Source organism: Carex rostrata, chromosome 2, assembly GCF_964058835.1.
Source record: "Carex rostrata chromosome 2, lpCarRost1.2, whole genome shotgun sequence".
Lineage (NCBI taxonomy): Eukaryota > Viridiplantae > Streptophyta > Magnoliopsida > Poales > Cyperaceae > Carex > Carex rostrata.
In genome coordinates this window covers 7,968,710-7,989,102 of record NC_135919.1, presented here as the reverse complement: position 1 = coordinate 7,989,102, position 20,393 = coordinate 7,968,710, and the positions used below count along the sequence as shown (strand labels likewise).

General features: G+C 34.8%; 3 protein-coding genes across 13 annotated transcripts; 1 reads left to right on the top strand and 2 right to left on the bottom strand.

Moving 5' to 3' along the window:
• Positions 1–1,864: 1,864 nt before the first annotated feature.
• Positions 1,865–6,792, bottom strand: JAC1 (J-domain protein required for chloroplast accumulation response 1). Of its 7 annotated transcripts, none has more exons than XM_078322057.1 (11): positions 6,267–6,792; positions 5,227–5,747; positions 4,636–4,734; positions 4,216–4,523; positions 3,670–3,786; positions 3,264–3,375; positions 3,003–3,061; positions 2,826–2,897; positions 2,653–2,730; positions 2,374–2,550; positions 1,865–2,146 (listed from the first exon to the last, which is right to left on the bottom strand). In XM_078322057.1, exons 1-11 carry the CDS (start codon positions 6,710–6,712, stop codon positions 2,120–2,122), a joined length of 2,016 nt encoding a protein of 671 aa, XP_078178183.1. In that variant the 5' UTR covers positions 6,713–6,792; the 3' UTR covers positions 1,865–2,119. The 7 variants fall into 7 exon arrangements, with proteins under 7 accessions (XP_078178183.1, XP_078178197.1, XP_078178189.1 ...); XM_078322071.1 differs by having other exon boundaries at positions 2,826–2,891; XM_078322063.1 differs by having other exon boundaries at positions 3,003–3,058.
• A 1,429-nt stretch (positions 6,793–8,221) lies between these two features.
• LOC144572512 (vicilin-like seed storage protein At4g36700) lies at positions 8,222–12,342 on the top strand. 5 transcript variants are annotated; one of them, XM_078322143.1, is made up of 6 exons: positions 8,222–8,497; positions 9,006–9,223; positions 10,064–10,144; positions 10,488–10,793; positions 11,401–12,137; positions 12,207–12,342. In XM_078322143.1, the coding sequence occupies exons 1-6, from the start codon at positions 8,236–8,238 to the stop codon at positions 12,310–12,312; spliced, it is 1,710 nt and encodes a 569-aa protein (XP_078178269.1). In that variant the 5' UTR covers positions 8,222–8,235; the 3' UTR covers positions 12,313–12,342. The 5 variants fall into 5 exon arrangements, with proteins under 5 accessions (XP_078178269.1, XP_078178262.1, XP_078178253.1 ...); XM_078322136.1 differs by having other exon boundaries at positions 12,180–12,342; XM_078322127.1 differs by having other exon boundaries at positions 12,177–12,342.
• A 643-nt stretch (positions 12,343–12,985) lies between these two features.
• COP8 (Proteasome component (PCI) domain protein) lies at positions 12,986–17,987 on the bottom strand. The gene is made up of 14 exons (XM_078322192.1): positions 17,723–17,987; positions 17,480–17,631; positions 16,955–17,058; positions 16,790–16,850; positions 16,616–16,708; positions 16,432–16,532; positions 16,241–16,349; positions 16,113–16,157; positions 14,584–14,652; positions 14,388–14,479; positions 14,263–14,305; positions 13,978–14,037; positions 13,716–13,775; positions 12,986–13,358 (listed from the first exon to the last, which is right to left on the bottom strand). The coding sequence occupies exons 1-14, from the start codon at positions 17,856–17,858 to the stop codon at positions 13,284–13,286; spliced, it is 1,200 nt and encodes a 399-aa protein (XP_078178318.1). The 5' UTR covers positions 17,859–17,987; the 3' UTR covers positions 12,986–13,283.
• Positions 17,988–20,393: the final 2,406 nt, after the last annotated feature.

The window sequence follows — 20,393 nt, the reverse complement described above, 5'->3', positions numbered from 1 at the left end:
AATCCACACCATTCGGCGCTTAAACAATGGGGATGAATGCTTTGTGGCTTGTGCAAGTGCAACTGGAGTTTGCTTTTTCTTTTTCTTTTTTTAGAAAAAATAAGGATCTTATCCTTATTTAATAATATTGATATCATAAGATAGGTTTCTAAATGAAACCTGTTACAAAAACACTATTTTGTTCAACCTAGTTGAACTGAAAAGTAAAAAGAAAAAAGAAAAAAAAGCAAAGTACCAAAAATATATACAAAAATGTAAGGTAAAGCAAAACCATCACATATATGCTCCATGATTAGTGCATATGTAAAACTTTTCTCTTCTGTTATCAATGGAGAAAGTTCCACTGACCTTGAACTTCTGTAATTAACTCATGCATCTAACTGGAGTTTGCTTTTATACTGATATATAAATATATGCTTATTGCTACATCTTTTCTGCACATTTCTATTCAAAGGTCGCTTCCCCGGGTGGTAATTTCTATTGCTATCTTCTCCGGTAAAAACGAGTTCATATCCAGTGAAGTAATTCAATCTTTGAGTTTTGAATCAGGACCATCCGATTTGAATCCGTGATAATCTATCCGAAGTGTAGCGCACACATTCCGAGAGATGAATTCAAATCACGAAACAATCTCGAGCGATGGATTCAAATCGAACGGTCTCTATCCAAAAACTTCAATGCATTTTCCATTTTAGCTTACGACTTTTATTTGTCATGTATGGATCACTGAAATGAAAGATTGCTCAGAATCGGAGAAGTATTTTTCCTTTCAGAAACATATATATATATATATATATATATATATATATATAGGAATGTGCTAGCATGCTACGCATAGCATAGAGGCTCTCCGTGCAACGGCTCAATATTCGACTTTTCAAAATACTAACGGTCGATTTGAACCGTTCATCTTGTTCTCCATATTAATATGTGTTTAGAGACCAAATTTTACATTTTTTTTATTTTTTTTACTATTTTTTAGATTTGTTGAAAATCGCTGTCTTCAGCAAATTTGGACAATAAAAAACAGCGATTTTCAATAAATCTAAAAAAATAGTAAACAAATTCCCAAAAATGTAAAATTTGATCTCCAAACACATATTAATATGGAGAACAAGATGAACGGTTCGGATTGACCGTTAGGATTTTGAAAAGTCAAATATTGAGCCGTTGCACGGAGGGCCTCTATATTACGCGTAGCATGCTAGCATATTCCTATATATATATATATATTGTATAATTTGACCTCAAGATCTGTTTGATAAAACGTATGTATTCCTATCATAAAGTAAAACTAAGTCTCTTGCTCAAATTTATGCAAGTATGAAGACAATTACATCTTATTTGGCATTCTTTTAATATGACATCTTTCTACTATAACTGGGTGCCTGAGGCCATGAACTATACAAATTGGTCTGTAAAATAAATTAATATCTCAATTTACAAAGTTCAAATAGTCAATCTCAACCGTTTAATATGATACCATATGAAAATATACTTGCGGATCAAATTTTACATTATTTTATAAATTTTATAAAGACGGTAGACCATTCAAAATCACATATTTAGAAAATAAGTAAAAATATTAAAATTTAAAATTTAGTCGGCAAATACATTTTCCTATGTAGATCATATTTAGAAAATATGTATTGTTTGAAATTTGAAAACGAAAATATTGATCCAAAGTACGGATCAATGTGCCCTAGGCACAGTACCATAGCCTCACTTATAAGTTATAACTGGGCAGAGAAAACAAGTTAGAGATGTGCTCCTGTTTTCTTTAGAGCCTTCTCTCATTCTACACAAACAAAACTCAGGTCCCTTCTGTTTGATCTGACAAAATTTCTCAATTAACTCAGAACTCTTGATCATAAGGAGTCGCATTGAATATACGGTGTTCGGTAGTCGGTTCATGTGTATACGAGATGCGCCTCTTCAACCAGTTAAATATATAAAGCTCAAATGGGACTCTTCTTTTTATATTTTACAGAGCCCTTGTATACTCTAGTCCTATTCTACAGAACTGTATGCCATGGATTTACATAAGCAAGAGACCCCGAATTACAAACAAAAAAGCTACGAGCTTTATTATTCTACATACATATAAACACTCGCAACATCAAAGAGAAAACTGATTCCATGCCTCCTGCAATAAAAGAGAAAAATACATTTTACTATATGACATTCAAGAGACATCTCTCTCTCCCCTCTGGTGCACATGCATGCAGACAGAAAAATCATAGAACTAAAAAATCATGCATGTATGTGCCAGTATCAATGCTGGTCAGGTCAATGCTAGAGCACACTGGTCAAATTTATTACCAACATATACAACTGACTTTGGGACAAAGGGACCTAGAAACTCTCATGTACCTGTAGAATCTCAAACACCTGTTCGGCAATATACTTCTCATGCGGGGCTGTGCCTCTCTGCTGTAGTTTGTCTGGATGCAAGCAAAGAAGTGCCTTTTGGTATGCTTTTCTGACAGCTGGTGCTTCTATTATACTGACTAGTGGGACCGGCTTCCAACCACTCCCAGACCAAAGAACCTACCAAAAGGAAAAAAAAAAAAAAATTAACAAACAGTAAACCCAAAAAAATTAATATCCTATTTCAAACCACAACAAAACAAAAATTTAACTAATGCTCACATATTGTAGAGTCGAGAGTAGGGATCTGATATTTCCTTCTTTTCCTTTTGACCATTCCCTTATTTTAGATTCTGATATCTGATATAGATTTTGGACAAACAAAGCACAAGAGTGTTATTTTGATTTTTGAAAAAAAAAAAAAAGTTACTTAAGAGATTAGGACAGATGGTTACTTTAATAAGATCTTGATCTGTGTCACTATTCAAAGCTGGAGGTTGCTCTTCAATAGAATGCTCAACCTGTATCTAAAAAAAATAATTGAATCTTCAATAAGACCTAGCTATGAAATAAGGAGTCAAACAGCTGATTAGCAAGAATTCTGAATTAAAAAATGCTGAATATAAATATACCAAACATTCTTCAAAATCTTCAAACTGGGATTCGTTTTGCACCTCATGTGTTGGTTCTACTGTTGCAAAAAAAAATAGAAAAAAATGTTAAAAAACATCATTATTGGTGTAATTGTCTCAGGCATTTTCCTCCATGATTTGTTTTCCTAAGGTTAAAGTTCAATTAAAAAGACAAACAGAAATGGCCCAAGCACAAAAAAAAAAAAAAGAAGAAGAAGAAGTATAATAGATTGAGAACATGTTACAATTCATATCGCACACCTAAGATTGGTTGAAATGTTTGAATTGTTTCCCAAGAAGGATCACCAGTCCTCTGAGAGTCCAAACTGGAATCAAAACCCTTCTCCTGCGACGTCTGTTGTACTTCTTTGATCTAAAGCAACAATGCTCCAACTCATTAGAATGCCTCAGTTAACCCTAGGTATCATGTAAGTTTAAAATATGCTCACTTAAACCCAAATCAGCCTCAATTATTCAACTTATACCACAAAATGAAAAAAAAAGAGAGTTGAGAAATGATCTCAAATAACAGGTAAAAAGATTATCATCAACAAGTGGTTGGAGCAGTACGTGTTCATGATAGTATTAAACAAGATGAAATGAAACCGAAGATATTTAAAAAAAAAGGCTGATAAAGCACAGTGAATTCGGCAAGAAATAAAAATACTTCAGAAAACTGAGAAGAGGCAAAGACAAATGCATCTTCGATTTTCAACTCAGTCGACTTTTCTTCTCCATTTGACTCAAAAACCTTCTCCTGCACCTTCTGTTCTACTTCGTTAATCTAAAGCAACAACGCTTCAACTCATTAACATGCCTCAATTAATCCTAACTATCATGTTAGTTTGAAATATGCTCAATTAAACCCAAATCAGCCTTAATCATGCAACTTACGCCACATAATGAAAAAAAAAATTGAGAAATGATCTCAATTAACAGGTAAGCATGCCTCGATTAATCCTAACTATCATATAAGTTTAACATATGCTCAATTAAACTCAAATCAGCCTGAAGTATTCAACTTACACCACAGAATGAAAAAAAATCTTGAAATGAAATAATCTCAGATAACAGGCAGAAAGATTATCATAGACTAGCGGTTGGAGCAGTGCAGGTGTTTATGATAGCACCAAACAAGATGCAATGATACCAAGGACCGAGATTATAAAAAAAAGTTGCTAAAGCACAGTAATTCTGCCAGAAAAATACATACTTGACGCGACTGAGAAGAGGCAAAGACAAATGCTTCTTCAAATTTCAACTCAGTAGACTTGCCTTCTCCATTCGACTCCGAAACAGATGGGCTGAGATGACCCTGATCTTCCCCTCTTATTTTATTTTTGTCTTTCTTTCTCATCTTCAGATCACGTTTTGGTGAGCCCTCAGGATTGAATCTTTTAATGAACTCTCTTACTTTCACCTTCATTTTTTTACCAAGCATTTTCTCTTCTGATACTGTGCCACGTTCTAGCTTAGTTTTAACTTCATTTTCTTCAACTTGTGAATCCACAGACCCATGTCCTATAAAAGAGGTGAAACTAAGTTCTAAAATGAAACACGTCAATTATTGCACTGGACATAAAATAATTTCCTTCTTTATACACATGGTAAGTGAAAATGTGCAATAACCTACCTGGTTTTCCAAAATCATCCGGCATGAGCTGCTGGAGGTTCCTTATATGAGATTTGGATTCAGCTGTGCTTTGAAGTTCTTCTCTCTGAGTGCTATGGCCTACACGTAATGAGAAGAATAAAACAATCAACTAGCAATAATTGCTATTATTTGCATCAATGGCATCCTATGCAACAGAAGTAAACCCGTAAATTATAATGGACCAGCATGGAGGAAGATAATGAATTTGGACCCCCTTATAAATGAAAAGGACGCATAGTTTTCAGTAATGCTTAAAAAAAATACAGTAAAAGGGCAATTCTGATACTTTTAAAGGCAAATGACATTTTTGACATTTCAGAGGTAAATGTAAATCCCCTAAATCATTTGAAACTGCAGATGTACCTGTTAGGATCGATTTAATATTTGATATGAACTTAGTATAAATTTAAGAGTGGAAGAAAGAACACTCTATGGCAGAAATTTTACTTCTATTATGTTCTCTTTAATCAGCCTCAAATTCTGCCCATTGTAGAATTCAAAGAGTTTTATTCATATTACTCCATAAACCTAACTTTATTATAGAAAATTAAGTTTATAATTCAACAGTACCTGATTCTACAGTTATATCACTGCGAAGTGATTCCTTCTCAAGCTCTTCCATCTTAAGCAAATGTATTTCATCCATCCTCTCCATTTCAATTGGCCCTTTTGATACTCCAGTGGCAGTTGACATGCTGTCATCATCATTATCAGTTAAGAGATCCACTCCTTGTATGACAACCTCAGGCAGTTCTGTAATCTCACTTAGACTTTCATCATCGTCTTCTTTCAACGTATTATGAAATTTAAGGGAGACCCCTTTGCCTGCCCATCTGTAAAAGGAAAAGTGGAAGTTACTGCTGTTTATGTAATTCTCCAGACTAGTGGACCTCCCACTCTTCTTAGATTCGCTCTTTGTAGCGTATGAACCAAGGCGAGAAGAGGAAGTCGGGTGGTAAAGAGAATGAATGTCACTTCTGAGATTTGCCGTTGAACTGGAGACGGATGCACTTGGTGAGGATGGGACACTGTACGATTCAGACTGTGCATCATCACTCCTGTGCTGACCCTTGGCAAACTTCAAAGAGAGGCTGAAAATTGTTTACAGACTTGAATAAACATAAGTGATATTGTAGGGTTAGGAGTTTATATATGCACTAATGGGTTACCACACTAGCAGAATTGGATTTGAAGCAAAAGGCATAAAACCCGTGGAAAAGCATACCATAAATTTATTCTTGAATTTTTTTTATTTACATTTCATTCTCTTTTTACACATTATGCAGACCAGAAAAGTTTCTCGCCAACACAGATGCATACTGTTTGATCCAAAAAATTTTTTTTCCTCTATTGCTTAAAAGTCTGCATATACCCAAATAACTTGACGTTAAAAACAATCGCAATGTCATTTTCATGTACCTGTGTAGTCTTGGTACCAGTAAGCACGGACTACTCTAGCTTAAAGGCTGAAAATTTGGAATCAGAAGTGCACTTTCACTTGTTCAAAGGCAAATACCAACTATTTGAATAGTATCCAGTATCCACAATTATTTATCAAAAGATATAATAAATACAGTTCAATTTCCACAAGCAAATGATCATATTCCAACCTGACTTGAGCAGGGAGAGATGAACCGCAGCTAGAAACTGGCTCATATCTTGTCATACTGGGGCGGTTCGGGCTATGAACCCGCGAACCGGAAGTCGAGCTAAACACATCGTGATCAACTCTCTTCGGTGTAGAGCCAGGGGAATCACTCCCAGGAAAAATATCATTGAAGAACTCATCACCAAAATTCCTCCTCCTACTGGCACTGTTGCGACCCGCCTCACCGAACGCCGGTTTCTCTCCCGGTCCCGACCAGTGTCTCCTTGGAGGAATCAAATCATGCCTTTGATTTGATAAGCAATCAAATGAGTCGGCACGGGTCAGATCCCGCTCATGTATCGAGGAGTGTCGCCTCGGTGGGCCCCCGAACACATCCTGGAAATTTACGTCGGATTTGCGAGGCTGAACTGTGCTGAATGGATCTTTAAAAGAGTGCTTCTCTTCCATGTTTTAATTCTTTCTATTTTTGGACATTACAAAGTGAAGTAGAATGTTGAGAAATGAGAACTGGAAAGGAGAGAGAAATAGAGGGTTGCGGGAGTGGGGCCCGAGTGCGTATTCTCTGAGATATCTCATATTTTGCGTGACCGACGTGTCCGGTGCCTATTCGGATAGCGCGGGGGCATTATCTGAGCTTTGAGATTCGTGCAGGATGTATTTGAACGGTTGAGATTCTCGAAAAAGTCACGCAAAATATGAGATACCTCAGAGAATGAGAAATCGTGGGGCCCAAGAGGAGGTGGAATTGTGGAGGGGAAGAGAGGAAGTGGATTTTGGTCGGATATTTTTCTTTATTATTATTATTTATTTTTTTAAGAGAGTTTGGTTGTAGACGAAGAGTTTGTGTGGCGGGAATTGCATAGAGTTCGCTGAATCCTGTTCTGACGGGACAAAAGCCCATTGGCCCATTATTGGGTTGGGTATTGACATAAAGGCCCATATCCTTGGTTCAACCCATATTTGACTTCTACAAACTTGTGCCCCCTGCACGCTATTTTACCAGTTCAAAAATGCTTATTTCATCACTAGCCCGTAATCAGCTCATAGTATTATGCTTCCAATTGGCCGAAATTTTTATTAATAAAAAAGTAAATAAATAAATATCGATAATATTTAAGAAAATAACGTTAATTGAAAATCTAGAAAAAATTTGATAGTTTATAATGTTCAAAGGACGTTATAAACAATCACGGTCAACTTAACAAACTCTAATTACTCTCTAACTAAATCATGGAAAAAAAAATTTCTGGACTTCATAGTTCATCATGGCCAAAGAATACCTGGGCTTCATAGTCTATCAAAAGAACATCTGAACTTGATGCTCTGGACTTCTTAGTCCATCACGGCTAGAGAATACCTCAAACCTACGTGGCTTCGAAGTCCAAAGAATACAGTTCAAATATTCTCTAGCTGTAATGAACTATGAAATCCAGATTTTTTTTTTCTACTGTTTAGTTACTAAACAGAGTAATTAAATTTCGTTAAACATATCGTGATTGTTTATAACGTTCTCTGAATATTTATTTATTTATCTATCTAAACGTTATAAACTATCACCTTCTTACTGGATGTGAAAATTCCGTCATTTCTTTATCAATATTTATTTATTTATTTTTCTATTAATAAAAATTTGGGTCAAATGGATACACCAGGGTGGTACGATACGGATAGATACCACCAAGCAAGCGCATGCAAGTCGGCGGGTTCCTTACGCGGCCGATCGATCTCATCCCAAACCAAACCAAACCAAAACCATTCCAAGTCAAACACGATCAAGGCCCATGGATCATATATTGCCCTCATCCAAAGACGTGGCGCTTCGAGTGAGCTACTCTCCATTCCTCAATGAAACGTGTCAGCCATGCACGTGCTTCGTCACTGCTCTCCTCCCGTTTCTCTCTCCTCTCCTTGCCCTTTTTAAATGATTAATCCCGTAGAGACAGAGACATGCACCAGTCCAGTAAAATAAAATGGCGAAAAAGAAGTTAATTTTGTTTGCGCTGGCTGTGGTGTTTCTGTGTGTATGGAGCGTACTTGGTCATCATGAGGTGTTGGTGAGGAAAGAGGAGCGGAGAGTGGTGTCTGTGTGTGAATCGGGTTCGATCTCAACCGTTGATGTGAGAGATTGGACTGGAGGGACTAGTTATCATCTACAGTTCATTACCATGGAACCCAACTCACTGTTTCTCCCAGTGCTACTTCATTCTGATATGGTGTTTTATGTGCATTCAGGTTTGTTTGCTTCCTTCTCGCATCATGAATAATTTCACTGGCAGAGGCGGACCAGCACTATACGGGGCGGGGCGCCCCCTGGATTTTGAATTTTAGTGGTGATATGTTGGTAAAGATCGACTGTCTCCATGGAAATTTTTTTTGCTTCTTCTGGATATTTGATTTGTAATTCTAGATAAATTTAGTTTTAAAATTAAAATAAATTTTTTGAATTTTGATTAGTAATTAGAATTATAAGTTAAAACAGAGCATTGGAAAATATGAGACAAATTATTTTTTTTTTATCGAGTACTCAATTAGTTAATGCGTTCAAATCCAATTAGCTATTTATATCCAATTCGGTTTTTTTTTGCCCCCTTACGAAAATCATGGATCCGCCCCTGTTCACTAGTAACTTATTATTCAAGTAAAGCATGAAATTTATGTTCAAGAGATACTACAATAAAGTATGCTAGTTGAAATATCAACAGCATTTTGAATGGTATTATTGACCAGTTTCCTGTTGCAGGGAAAGCAAGAATAAATTACATGGAGGTTGAAAACAGTGACAGTAAAAATAAGAAAAAAGAAAGCAGTGATGGATCCAGGTCAATTGATTTGAAAAGAGGAGATGTTTACAGGCTTGAACAGGGCACAACATTCTATATAACAAGCTATCCTGCACCAACAAGAGCGAAATTTAGGATCTATGCCATCTTTAACATTGCTAATGTTGATGATCCTCGAGTAATTATCATAAATTTTCTAGTTATTGAGATTGCATTTTGTTTCTTTTTTTTATGTTGAGGCAAATTGATCACTGCTTGAATTGATAATTTCTGTAAATCTAATTAAACATATCTAAATCCTAGGCACAGTCCTCAAGGCTGATTATTATTATTTGGTAACCAAACTCCCATTAAACATGCAGTCATAACCAAACTTGGTAACCAAACTCCCATTACTTGGTCCCGTTCAAACCAAACTTCCGGCCTCAAGGATTTTGTGTGCATTTTAATGCACTATTTTGCTCATTTTTTGACCACTTGATTTGATAGTAAATAATTCAAAACTTAAATTTTTTTATATATGGAAACGAAGCTCTCGTTAAGATGATTGGTTTGAACGGTTCGGATTTTTCATTTGAAACCAATTTGATAGATTTTAGAGGCCGGAAGCAAATTGTTGATATACTAGTGGAAGCGCGTTAGCCGTACTACACACACACTCCGTAACCTGAAAACTTAACATGGAACAACAAATAGTTTTTTGGTATAATCATTAATTTTTATTTGGTAAGTACTCTTAGAAAACTTAATCAAGCTCATGTAACTTGTTATTTGATGTAAAATATTTTCCTATTGCTTGAATATATGCAGAAGGACAATTTATGGAGGTTTAATTACCAGTGCTATAATGGATTTCCCTGGAATATGAATAGAATAGAATTATCAATCTATTATTCATTTTCTTTCTCATATGAAACAGAGTAACTTTTGAAAGTGTATGTTCCTTGCGATTTCTTTTAATAATGGTTTAACCTTGCTGTTAATTGCTGGTATTTTTTTATATATGACATGCAACCAGGAGCAATTTTTTGGAGCTTATTCAAACATAAGTGACCTTGTTCGAGGCTTTGATGAAAGGATTCTTCAGACAGGCTTTGGAGTAAGTAATTAATCAGTTTTTGGTATATCCTTATTCACATGCATTACTTTACAACGGTACCAGGTCTAAGTGGAATTTGACCTGTACAATAAACTTCAGTTGCTGAATGCATATATAGTAGTAACTCAACATATCAGAAGTTAAGAATTAGAAAGTGCTGTTACAATAACTATATATTTGCAGTTATACTTCTTGTAAAGGTGTTCTAAAATGATGAGGTACACAGATGTTTGTACCAGTAATTGACATGACATAGTCATGAGAACATAAAAATGAGATATTGCTATTTTTATAGCATTTTTTTTTCCTTCTGATTGATGTTTACTTCCCCCGCAAAAAATAGGTATCTGAAGAACTAGTGCAAAGCATCAAATGGGCAGAGAGAACTCCTCCGATTGTACCATATGTGCTGAGGAACGAATCAAATAAAAGGAGTTGGAAGGAAGGGATCATTGAATCCGTGGTTGGATTTCCAGACCAAACGGAAGAATTGAACAAGAAGAAGAAGTCAAAGACTAGAACCTTCAACTTTTATTCTGGTAAACCAGATGTGAAGAATTGCTATGGTTGGAGCACAGCAATAACACATGAGGAGCTCGAAGCCTTAGAAACCATTGATATCGGTGCCTTCATGGTCAATCTTACAACAGTGAGTAGTACTTTTGAGTGTCTTTTTGTTTATCACATTATTTTCATATTAGACCTTTTGAATTATACTCTTCTCTGACTCTCTTCAAAAGATTCATAACATAATCTAAAATGCTGCTGGGTATAGTTTGGTGGATTTGATGTTGATTGATTTCCGTTTTGTACTTCTAACAAAACAAGTAGACAACTAATAGTCCAACGTATACTGAAATAGCAGTTCCAAATTAAAAAAAGAAAGGAAAAGATCAAAACTGTGAATCAAATTTATTTTTGTTATGATATGCATTACATTACATGTTCATGTACCAATATGATTAAAATACATGTAATATCTTCTCACTGCATTGATATTTAAATATTTCAAAGCCTATTGCGAGGCTACTCTTATCGCGAGGCTATTTGAAGACTCTCGCGAATTCATTATTGTTATCCTCGCGAAAACCTGTATGTTCTTGTGGTGTTTGTTCTAGTCCACTAGTGATCGCGGTCTTATGATCAAATTGCACCCGAACCAAACTTTTAACTATATGTATTTCATAATTATTTGGCATAACAGATCATCCATATGAAGAGATATTAAGTTTCCATTTTATGATATATTTCACTAGGGTTCAATGATGGGACCTCACTGGAATCCAAAGGCGACTGAGATCTCTATAGTGACCCGAGGCCAAGGCATGGTGCAAATAATTTGTCCCACAAATCCCGTAGGCCAATTCACGAGGCATGTCAAGTGCCAGAACTCTGTGTACTGGGTCAAAGAAGGAGACGTATTCATCGTGCCCAAGTACCATCCAATGACCCAAATATCATTCAACAACGACTCGTTTGTCTTTGTTGGGTTCAGCACCAATGCTAGAAACAATTACCCACAGTTTCTGGCAGGAGAGAGGTCGGTGCTAAAGGAGATTGATAGAGAAATTTTGAAAGAAGCATTTAGTGCACCAAACTCTACAGTTGTGGAGGAATTGTTGTCTTCACAGCGTGATGCGATAATACTGGGTTGCACATCCTGTGCAGAGGATTTGACGGAGAAGGCTGCAGAGGAGGAACATCAAAGGGCTGAAAAAGAGAGGAGAAGAGAAGAAAAGAGGAGGGAAGAAGAGGAAGCAGCAAGGAAAAGGGAGGAAGAGGAAGAACAAGCTAGGAGAGAAGAGCAAGAGGAAGAAGCAAGAAGAAGGGAAGAAGAACGAGCTAGGAGGGAAGAGCAAGAAGAAGAAGAAAGAAGAGAAGAAGAGGAGGCAAGGAGAAGGGAAGAGCAAAAGGAAGAAAAAAGAAGAAGAGAAGAAGAGGAGGCAAAGAGAAGGGAGGAAGAACAAGCTCGGAGAGAAGAGGAAGAAGAAGAGTCCAGGACAAGAGAGGAGAAAGAAGAGGAAGCGAGAAGAAGAGAAGAAGAAGAGGAAGCGAGAAGAAGAGAGGAGGAAGAAGAGGAAGCGAGAAGAAGAGAGGAAGAAGAAGAGGAAGGAGAGCAATGGATTAGACAGAAGAAAGAAGCTAGGCCGCTGGGGGGATGGAAATAATTATCTCTAGTTTTGTTGAGTACAAATATGTGTTATATAAATAAAACTTGTTTTCTGTGAGTTGTAAATTGTAACCAACCAGTTGGAAATGGCCTTCTACTCTCGTTTGTTGGGCTAGTACCACCACTGGTGTGTTCCCCGGTTCGTTACAATCAATTATGCTTGTGTTATATGTAAATTATGTTTAAAAGTTAATCATCATATATAATTTACATTTGGCGCCGAATTGATATTTGCGAACTGGAGTAGAGCTAGGTGTTCTTAAACTCACCAATTTTCCAATTTAATCAGCTTAATTTCAAAATTTAAACCATTAAAACCAATCTATTTCAAAAATAACAAGAATAATAAGTTTGCATGTCAAATTTATAAAATTTTAACTTAATTTATTAAAAAGTCAAATGAAAAAAATTTACAAATTAATTTTAATACATCTATTTTTTATTATTTTTCATTATTCTTTGACTGTTTGACTTTAGATTAAATTTATAAATTTAATATGTAAATTGTTTACGAAATAGATCAGATTGTATTTTTTCGATCGACTTAAGCTCATCAAAGGGTTTAGTAAACTTAGTCAATCCGCTAAATTTTGACGACAAGCTCATCAAAGATTTGGATCCACTACAAGTCTATAATAAATGGGGAAGCCTGGATACTAACGCTCCTGTAATGCATCCAGCAAAACAATTTAATTACACAATAGATCTGGTATTTGAGTTCACTATTTTCCTGAAAAAGGTCTGGTTTCATGAACTTCAATGAAGTAGAGGCAGAACAGTCAAAATGGGGCAAAACAACGCCTCCGCGCTTGCTCAAACGATATAGCACAAAAATCTTATGATACTATACAAAAAGAAAAAAGAAAAAAATAGTTCTTAAACATACACCGACTACGGAGGGGGCATAATGACTACCAACTTTAGTTTCATGAACTTAAAACTAACCCCAAAGACATGGAATCGACAAATTCACACAGGAATAGCCACGCCCTTGCTTGTCATGCAATCAAGGATATCATTTAGAGCCTGGCATAGACCAGCAATCTGCAATTTATCAGGGACAGTCAGGTACAAGTTATTCCGTCACAGGTATAAAATTGATCAAGACCAACCCAAAAGAAAAATGACTATCACCTTCTATAAATGAAAAATGATAAACCACATTTTGGTACCATGCTTATCAATTAGGCCCTAATAAGACTATAATTACTACCCTAAGTTGCATAGTCTATTTTGTGCTTCTCTTTTGCATACAATTCCAATTTATGCTATTGATTATTGTAAATATCCCATTAAAGAAACATGTTGATACCAGATTGTAATTTAAATATTATAAAGTGGTTCAAATTTTGTGACACCAGCTTAAATCATAATTTCAATCTTAATTTTTAAATAACATACCTGCTGATCCCACTGTTGCAATTCTTCAGTGTCATCCTCAAAATGTATTACGGCTTCAACCTGACAAATGAAACAGTGAGCTCAGGACAATAAAATCGAAGTCAAAATTGAACGAGCCCAAGCACATTTGGCCATGAGTCCTTTCTTCTGGTACCAAACTTTCGTAATATACTGTAATGTTCAAGATTTTGATCATATTCTTTTCCAGAGTACGACAAAGTTTCATAATCATGGCCTTTATATTAACAGAAATGGAGTATACCTGATCGATAGAACCTCTCATTCTGTCCTCGTAAATCATCCTAGATGCTATCTTCTCAGCCTAGCAAAACAAACATATTTTTTAAAATTTGGTTATCAAGTACTAGCGGACAAATAAAAAAGCTTCAACTATGACAGCTCATGTACTTGTAACAACAACAACAAGCAAGCCTTTATTCCCAAACCTTATCTGTTCTCAAATATTAGTATAGAATAATAGAACATTTTCAAGATGTAAAAGCGTGAACAAGGGGAACTAATATGCAAGGAATTGAGAATCAAGTACCTTCTGAGGGGGGATGCCTAGTAAAGCTCCTAGCTCTTCAAAACTGCAAGAAAAAAATAACAAAGAGAACCCATAAATAAATGCAAAACAGCAAATTGGTAAAATAAATAATAATATTACCAAACCTTATGTTAGTATAGAGTTTGCTAGCACTCAGGAGGTTGTGCTCAATCATTGCACGGTCCAGCACGGTAAAATTATCTGGCAATAGAGCTTTCTGTTCAGAAAGGATATAATAATTAATAAAAACCGTGAGACAAGGGTCGACATAATATAAAAAATAAAGAAAAACAGTAGAGACTGATATGAGTTATCTCAAACCTGATGTGGTTTCAGCTCTTCAGAAAATGCATCTATCTCTGGCTTTCGCAAAATCCTCTCAAGATACACCTGGAATATTGAACTAACTTGTTATAACAAAACCATAATGGCCTTGGAAATGATAGCTCGAAGGGCCCTTTCCAAAGGTGCTTTAACATATCTTAAAACATATTTCAGAATTTTACAAGATCCAAAGACTAGACAAAACATATTTACAAACTTTGCTTTAAATAATGAGGGTGGTTCAAATGCCTCCATTTTTTGTGCCTCCACCATGCCTCCATTTTTTAAAACTTTAATAATTCAAAATTTAAAACTTAAAAATCAAAATAAAACCGTTGGATATGATCTACATCATTTTATCTATGCACATGTAAAAAATTATGACATTTCAATTTTATTTTGATTGTCATCAAGAGCTTGTAAAAAAATGCACTAATTTGGATGATTTCTAGACGTTGATTTTTGGACTTGTTGATTCACATAAAAACAAAATTGAAATGTGATAATTTTTTATGAGCACAGAGAGAAAATAACATAGATCACATCTAACGGTTTTATTTTGACTTTTAAGTTTGAAATCTTGAGTTATTAAAGTTTTAAAAAATGGAGGCATGATGGAGGCACAAAAAATGGAGGCATTTGAACCCTCCTCTTAAATAATAGTCCATGTTAGAGAAGGAAAAACATGACGTGACATGACTATCACGCCGTGACTTGGTCATGTCACGTCACGTGACCAAAATATACTGTTATGTGACGTGACTAAAATGGTGGGGGGCAGTCACGTCACGTGTGGTCACTAACGTGACTGATTGAATTTAATTAATGTTTTCAAGTTTAAGTTAGTTCAAAGAAAATGATAAGAAAATGTACCGAAAAATAGAAACTGTTCCAAAATAATTATAATTAAGAAATAATGTTTAAAAAATTGGTCACGGGAGACTAAGATGGTGGAGGACAGTCACGTCACGTGATCGACACACGTGACATGCTGTGACGTTATGTGACTGGTAAAGGCGTGACTAATTTCTTTCTCTAGTCCCTGTTAGATGTTGTGTCTGGTAACCGGAAATATGGACATAAGGCTTAAGAAGGAAAAAGTAGCTGAGGAGGCTTAATCCATGGGTAGAGGTGGCTTAAGAATTTAGATGAGGCTTATATGCAGCCAATGGAGGCAAAAGGAGGTGATCTTAATACATGATGAAGAACTTATTAAGGACGATTAACGGTTGTTATACAGTACCGAGGCAAGCCCTGTTCATTTCTTTAATTTTTATTCATTTGTGCAGAGAGAAACAAATCCGTGATTGCATCCAAGAGTCAGATATAAAGAAAATTTCAAGGCATATTTAGTGTATCAGCTAACGTGCTATAATAAATTGCCACATTATTTTATTTTAAATATATTAACACATAATAACTTCAGTGCCATGGCTGTTGCAAGCAGTCCCCCAAAAGATCAAATAAAAGAAACACATCTTAGATAACAAAACAAGTATATACAAAATTTATCACAGCAAGAGTACCTTCTGTAGTATAGGGTATATCTTTAACTTCGAGCATCTCTCATCCTGAACAAGAAGTAACAAAATCTCACATTACACATCAAACGCAAAACTAACTGTTGCAGTAATAAAACATGATTAATTACTACCTTGTAAAGTGTTGCTAGTACACGAGAGCGCTGGGGCCCAGCAGCAGCCAATATAGTGCATGTGACTGCTGCACTCAGAGCTTGCTCCAATGCATCTTCATCTATCTCCCTAACATATCCGCATACATTGCATCATGAAATATCCCAATCTTATTGCAATTTGATATATATCTCTTATAATATGTACTTACTCATCTCCAATTTGAAGCTTCTCGATCTGGGAGATATCATAGTAGCGAAGTGCAGCTTCTAGGAATTTCCTCTTTAAATCCAGTATTCTAGCATAACAAACCTGTAAAGGGAAATAAAAGTTAGACATCTAAAATAATATATATAATGAATTACAGGGGCAGTATAGAAGGTAGCAACACTTACCTTATACTGCAAATTGAGAACCTCATGCTGACTTGTTGTGACAAGAAAAGAAGCTTTGTTGATAAAGGCCTCAGCACTTACAGCATCATCATCCTAAAAAGCAACATACACAAGTCAACCACTTAACTCAATTTCAATTACATGCAAGATCAGATACAGGAGAGAGCTGCTTACCTCGAGATAGAGGCGTGCAATATGGACACACTTAGACAGCTTGTACGCGTCATCTAGCATCCTGAAAAAAAAAAATAAGGACCGTAATGCCATATATTAGAAGTTAGAAACTTTATTGCACTGAATATACAAGGAAAAAGAACAACAAATCCTCTATTGATGTACCTAATTCCTGAGTCCAAATCAATCCCACTTAGCATTTTTGCAGCTTGAGACCACTCCTGTTCGGACTCGTACAGCTCAGCTAACTTCTCTCTGATAATTAGTACCTGATAATATAACCATTCGTCTCATATAAACAATGGAAAATTCACAATTGGTCCTCAGTCAATAACCACATTGTAAATGTTGTTGGAGACACTTTGCAGAACCATAGGAAACTTACCATTTAGTACATCCAAGAATACAATATCAATCACATTAATATCTAATCAATCTGCTGGATTAGATTTTGTGTAAGAACAAAGCCAAATGGCTAGTAGAATAATTAGGAAATATCATAACAGCTAATTATCCTAATATAAACCCATGTAAGCAATGTAATGAATATCAATCCAATCAATGAAATTATTTTCTTTCAATTCATTCTCAAATTCTAACAGTAAAACACATTGTATCATTTTCCTTCACCTTGAAAAGCAATAACAGAACAAAGCAAAACAAGACCCGATGAAGGGGAGAAGTGCAAACCTGTTCTTCAAAAGAGACAACACGTGGTTGGATCTGGGCAAGAGCATACTGTGCAATCTCCTTCTCCGCATCAGGATCGAGCTTCCCTAGTTCCTGCGCGAAAGTCTGAAGCAGCTGTCTCGAAACCACCAAAGGCACCTCATCGGAAACCACTAACATATTACATGAAAAATATCAAAAAAAAACAAAATTAAAAAGTAAGTAATGATGGAAAGGCATGGGGAAGGGAAGGAAAGTACGTACTGTGGTCGATAAAGCGCTTGGCTTGAGAGACATCGGGAGGAGAGGAAGAGAGAAGGGAGGCAAGGATGTGCTTGTACTGCTCTATCTTTTGTCTCTGCTCGCCTATCCCCGCCGCGATAGCCAATGCGCTCTCCATTCTCTCCTCTTCTCTGTCTCTCTCCCTCTCTGCTCCGATGATTGGGGTTTCTTCTTGTCGGAAGGGTTTTGTCTCAGGCTCACAGCTATTTTCAGAAGTCGGTTTTTTTTAAGCCTGTAAATGGGCTAGGTCCAAGTTAAATGGGCTTTCTGTAAATTGGGCCGTATTGGGTTCGAAATTTTTATTAATACCACTGTCCAAAAAAAAAAATCAACAAATTACCGAGAATTCGAAAAATATCAGAAATGCAGATTGAATTGGAGGCTCTTTAAAAAAATAAAAAATACACTATAATATATTAATATTTATATTTTTAGGGAGCCTATAATTTAATTTGTGGGTCTCCAAAAATGGAGCCGCAAATTGAATTGGAAGCCCTGGTATTTTTTGAATTCCTCAATTTCAGTGGTGTTTTGGTTTATTTTTTTTAAATAGTATTAATAAAAAATTTGGGTATTGAGTTGAGCAAATTTTATTATGAGTGAATATTATGAATCGATCCCTACCATAGATTTATTGAATCTCTTTATTTTTAAAGTTCAGTAAATCTGAATTATTAGACACAATGTTTATATGAGAAGGTACTTAAAAGATCAGATTTTACATTTTTCTAAATTTTTGTATTATATTTTAGATAGATTAAAAAAATCACTAGTTCCAAATGGTTCAGAGTGTTTAAATCAAGTAGTTTTGTACTCATCTAAAAAATATTATATTTGATATGTAATTATATTTTTCTACGGAAATTATTTTGAATGGTTTAGATCATTTATCTGAATTTTAAAAATGAAAAAATGAGTTTGTAGTACGGATTCTAATCACTAGTTTCTAAGCCGTTTATTTTATGTCAAACAGAAAAAAAAAAAATCATGTCGTCAATAATGGAAAAACAAATTATATTTTAATATTCAAGCATCTATTAGGAGGAAAAAAATTATATTTTTACTACGAATATAGAGGGTAAAAATACTTTTGATATGCATGTTATTAAAAAACACATCACTTTTTTTTATAAAATATTATTAGGATTTTATACTGAAAAATTAGTTTCAGTACACTCTTTTTTTGCGATGAGTCAGAAAAATTAACAAGTGCTCAAAGAGAGATTTAGAAAAACCTTTTACTTTGGAAGAAATTACAAAAGTATTATTTTCTTGTAACCCTTCAAAGGCCCTTATCATTTCTTTTTTTATCAAATTTTTTGGGTAGAAATTAGAGAGGAATATATGGATTTAGTACATGCTTTTTATAATCATTCTTTAGATGTTGCAAAATGGAACATGGTTGTTGTGTGTTTCATACCTAAAAAAAGAAAATGCATGCGAAATTACAAATTTTAGACCCATAAATTTAATTAACTGTAGTCTCAAGATTTTGACCAAATATTCGACAGAGAGATTAGCTCTATTTATGAATGATTTAATTTGATTCATCTCAAACAACATTTATTAAAGACAGATTGATAATGGACAAGATTATTGTTTCTAATGAGGTGTTGCATACAGTTAGGATTAAAAAGATCAAAGGTGTGTTTTTCAAACTTGATGTTGAAAAAGCATACGATAGAATTAATTACCAATTTTTGTTAGAAGTTTTAAAATTTAGAGGTTTTGGTGATAGATTTATTACATGGATTCAAATACTATTATTTTCTAGTAAGACTTGTTTAAATATTAATGGTGACTTAAGTGATTACTTTTCATGTAAAAGGGGATTACGTCAAAGGATCCAATTTTTTCTTTTTTTTTATATATTTAATCTTGCTGCTGGCGTTTTGAATAAAATTTTGAAAAAGGCACAATCAGCATGGCATATACAGTGCTTAGGGAATTTTTTGAATTTGGAAAATGTCTTAAACTTACATTTTGCTGAGAACACATTATTATTTCTAAAGGCTGACTGGAACTTGTCGGGTCTAAAAATCAACTTTGATAAAATTAAAATGATACCTTTAAATTTAGACATCTTAGAAGGTCATGAGTTAGCTTCTTTGTTAGAATGCAAAGTTGTTTCGTTACCAATTATATCTTTAGGGTACGACTTCATTGGAAAAAATTACATGAAAATAAGTGGAATATTCTTTTTTTTTTCTTTTTTTTTTCTTTTTTGCAAGTTGGAATATTCTTATTGAAAAAGTAGAAAAAAGATTACAGGGATGGAAAAGTAAACTCCTATCGTTAGGCGATAGAGTAACCTTATTGAATGCAGTAGTTTCAACTATATCATTGTACCAGTTGTCTTTGTATAAGATGCCTAACAAAACTAGATATAAGATAGATAGATAGATGGATACATTACGTCGTATATTTATGTGGTTTAGGAGCAATAACTGTTGTTGTAAGAAATCTTTTGTGTTGTATGAGCCTACTTTCATAGACAAAAATTTATTTCTCAATATCTTACTCCTCTAAATGAATTAGGCAATAATTTGTACTACAAACAAGTTGTAAAATATAAAAAGTAACAAGAAATAAACAAATTAATCCTCGTTAGCTTTACTCCACAACCAAACATAACATGTAAAATCTTTTTCAA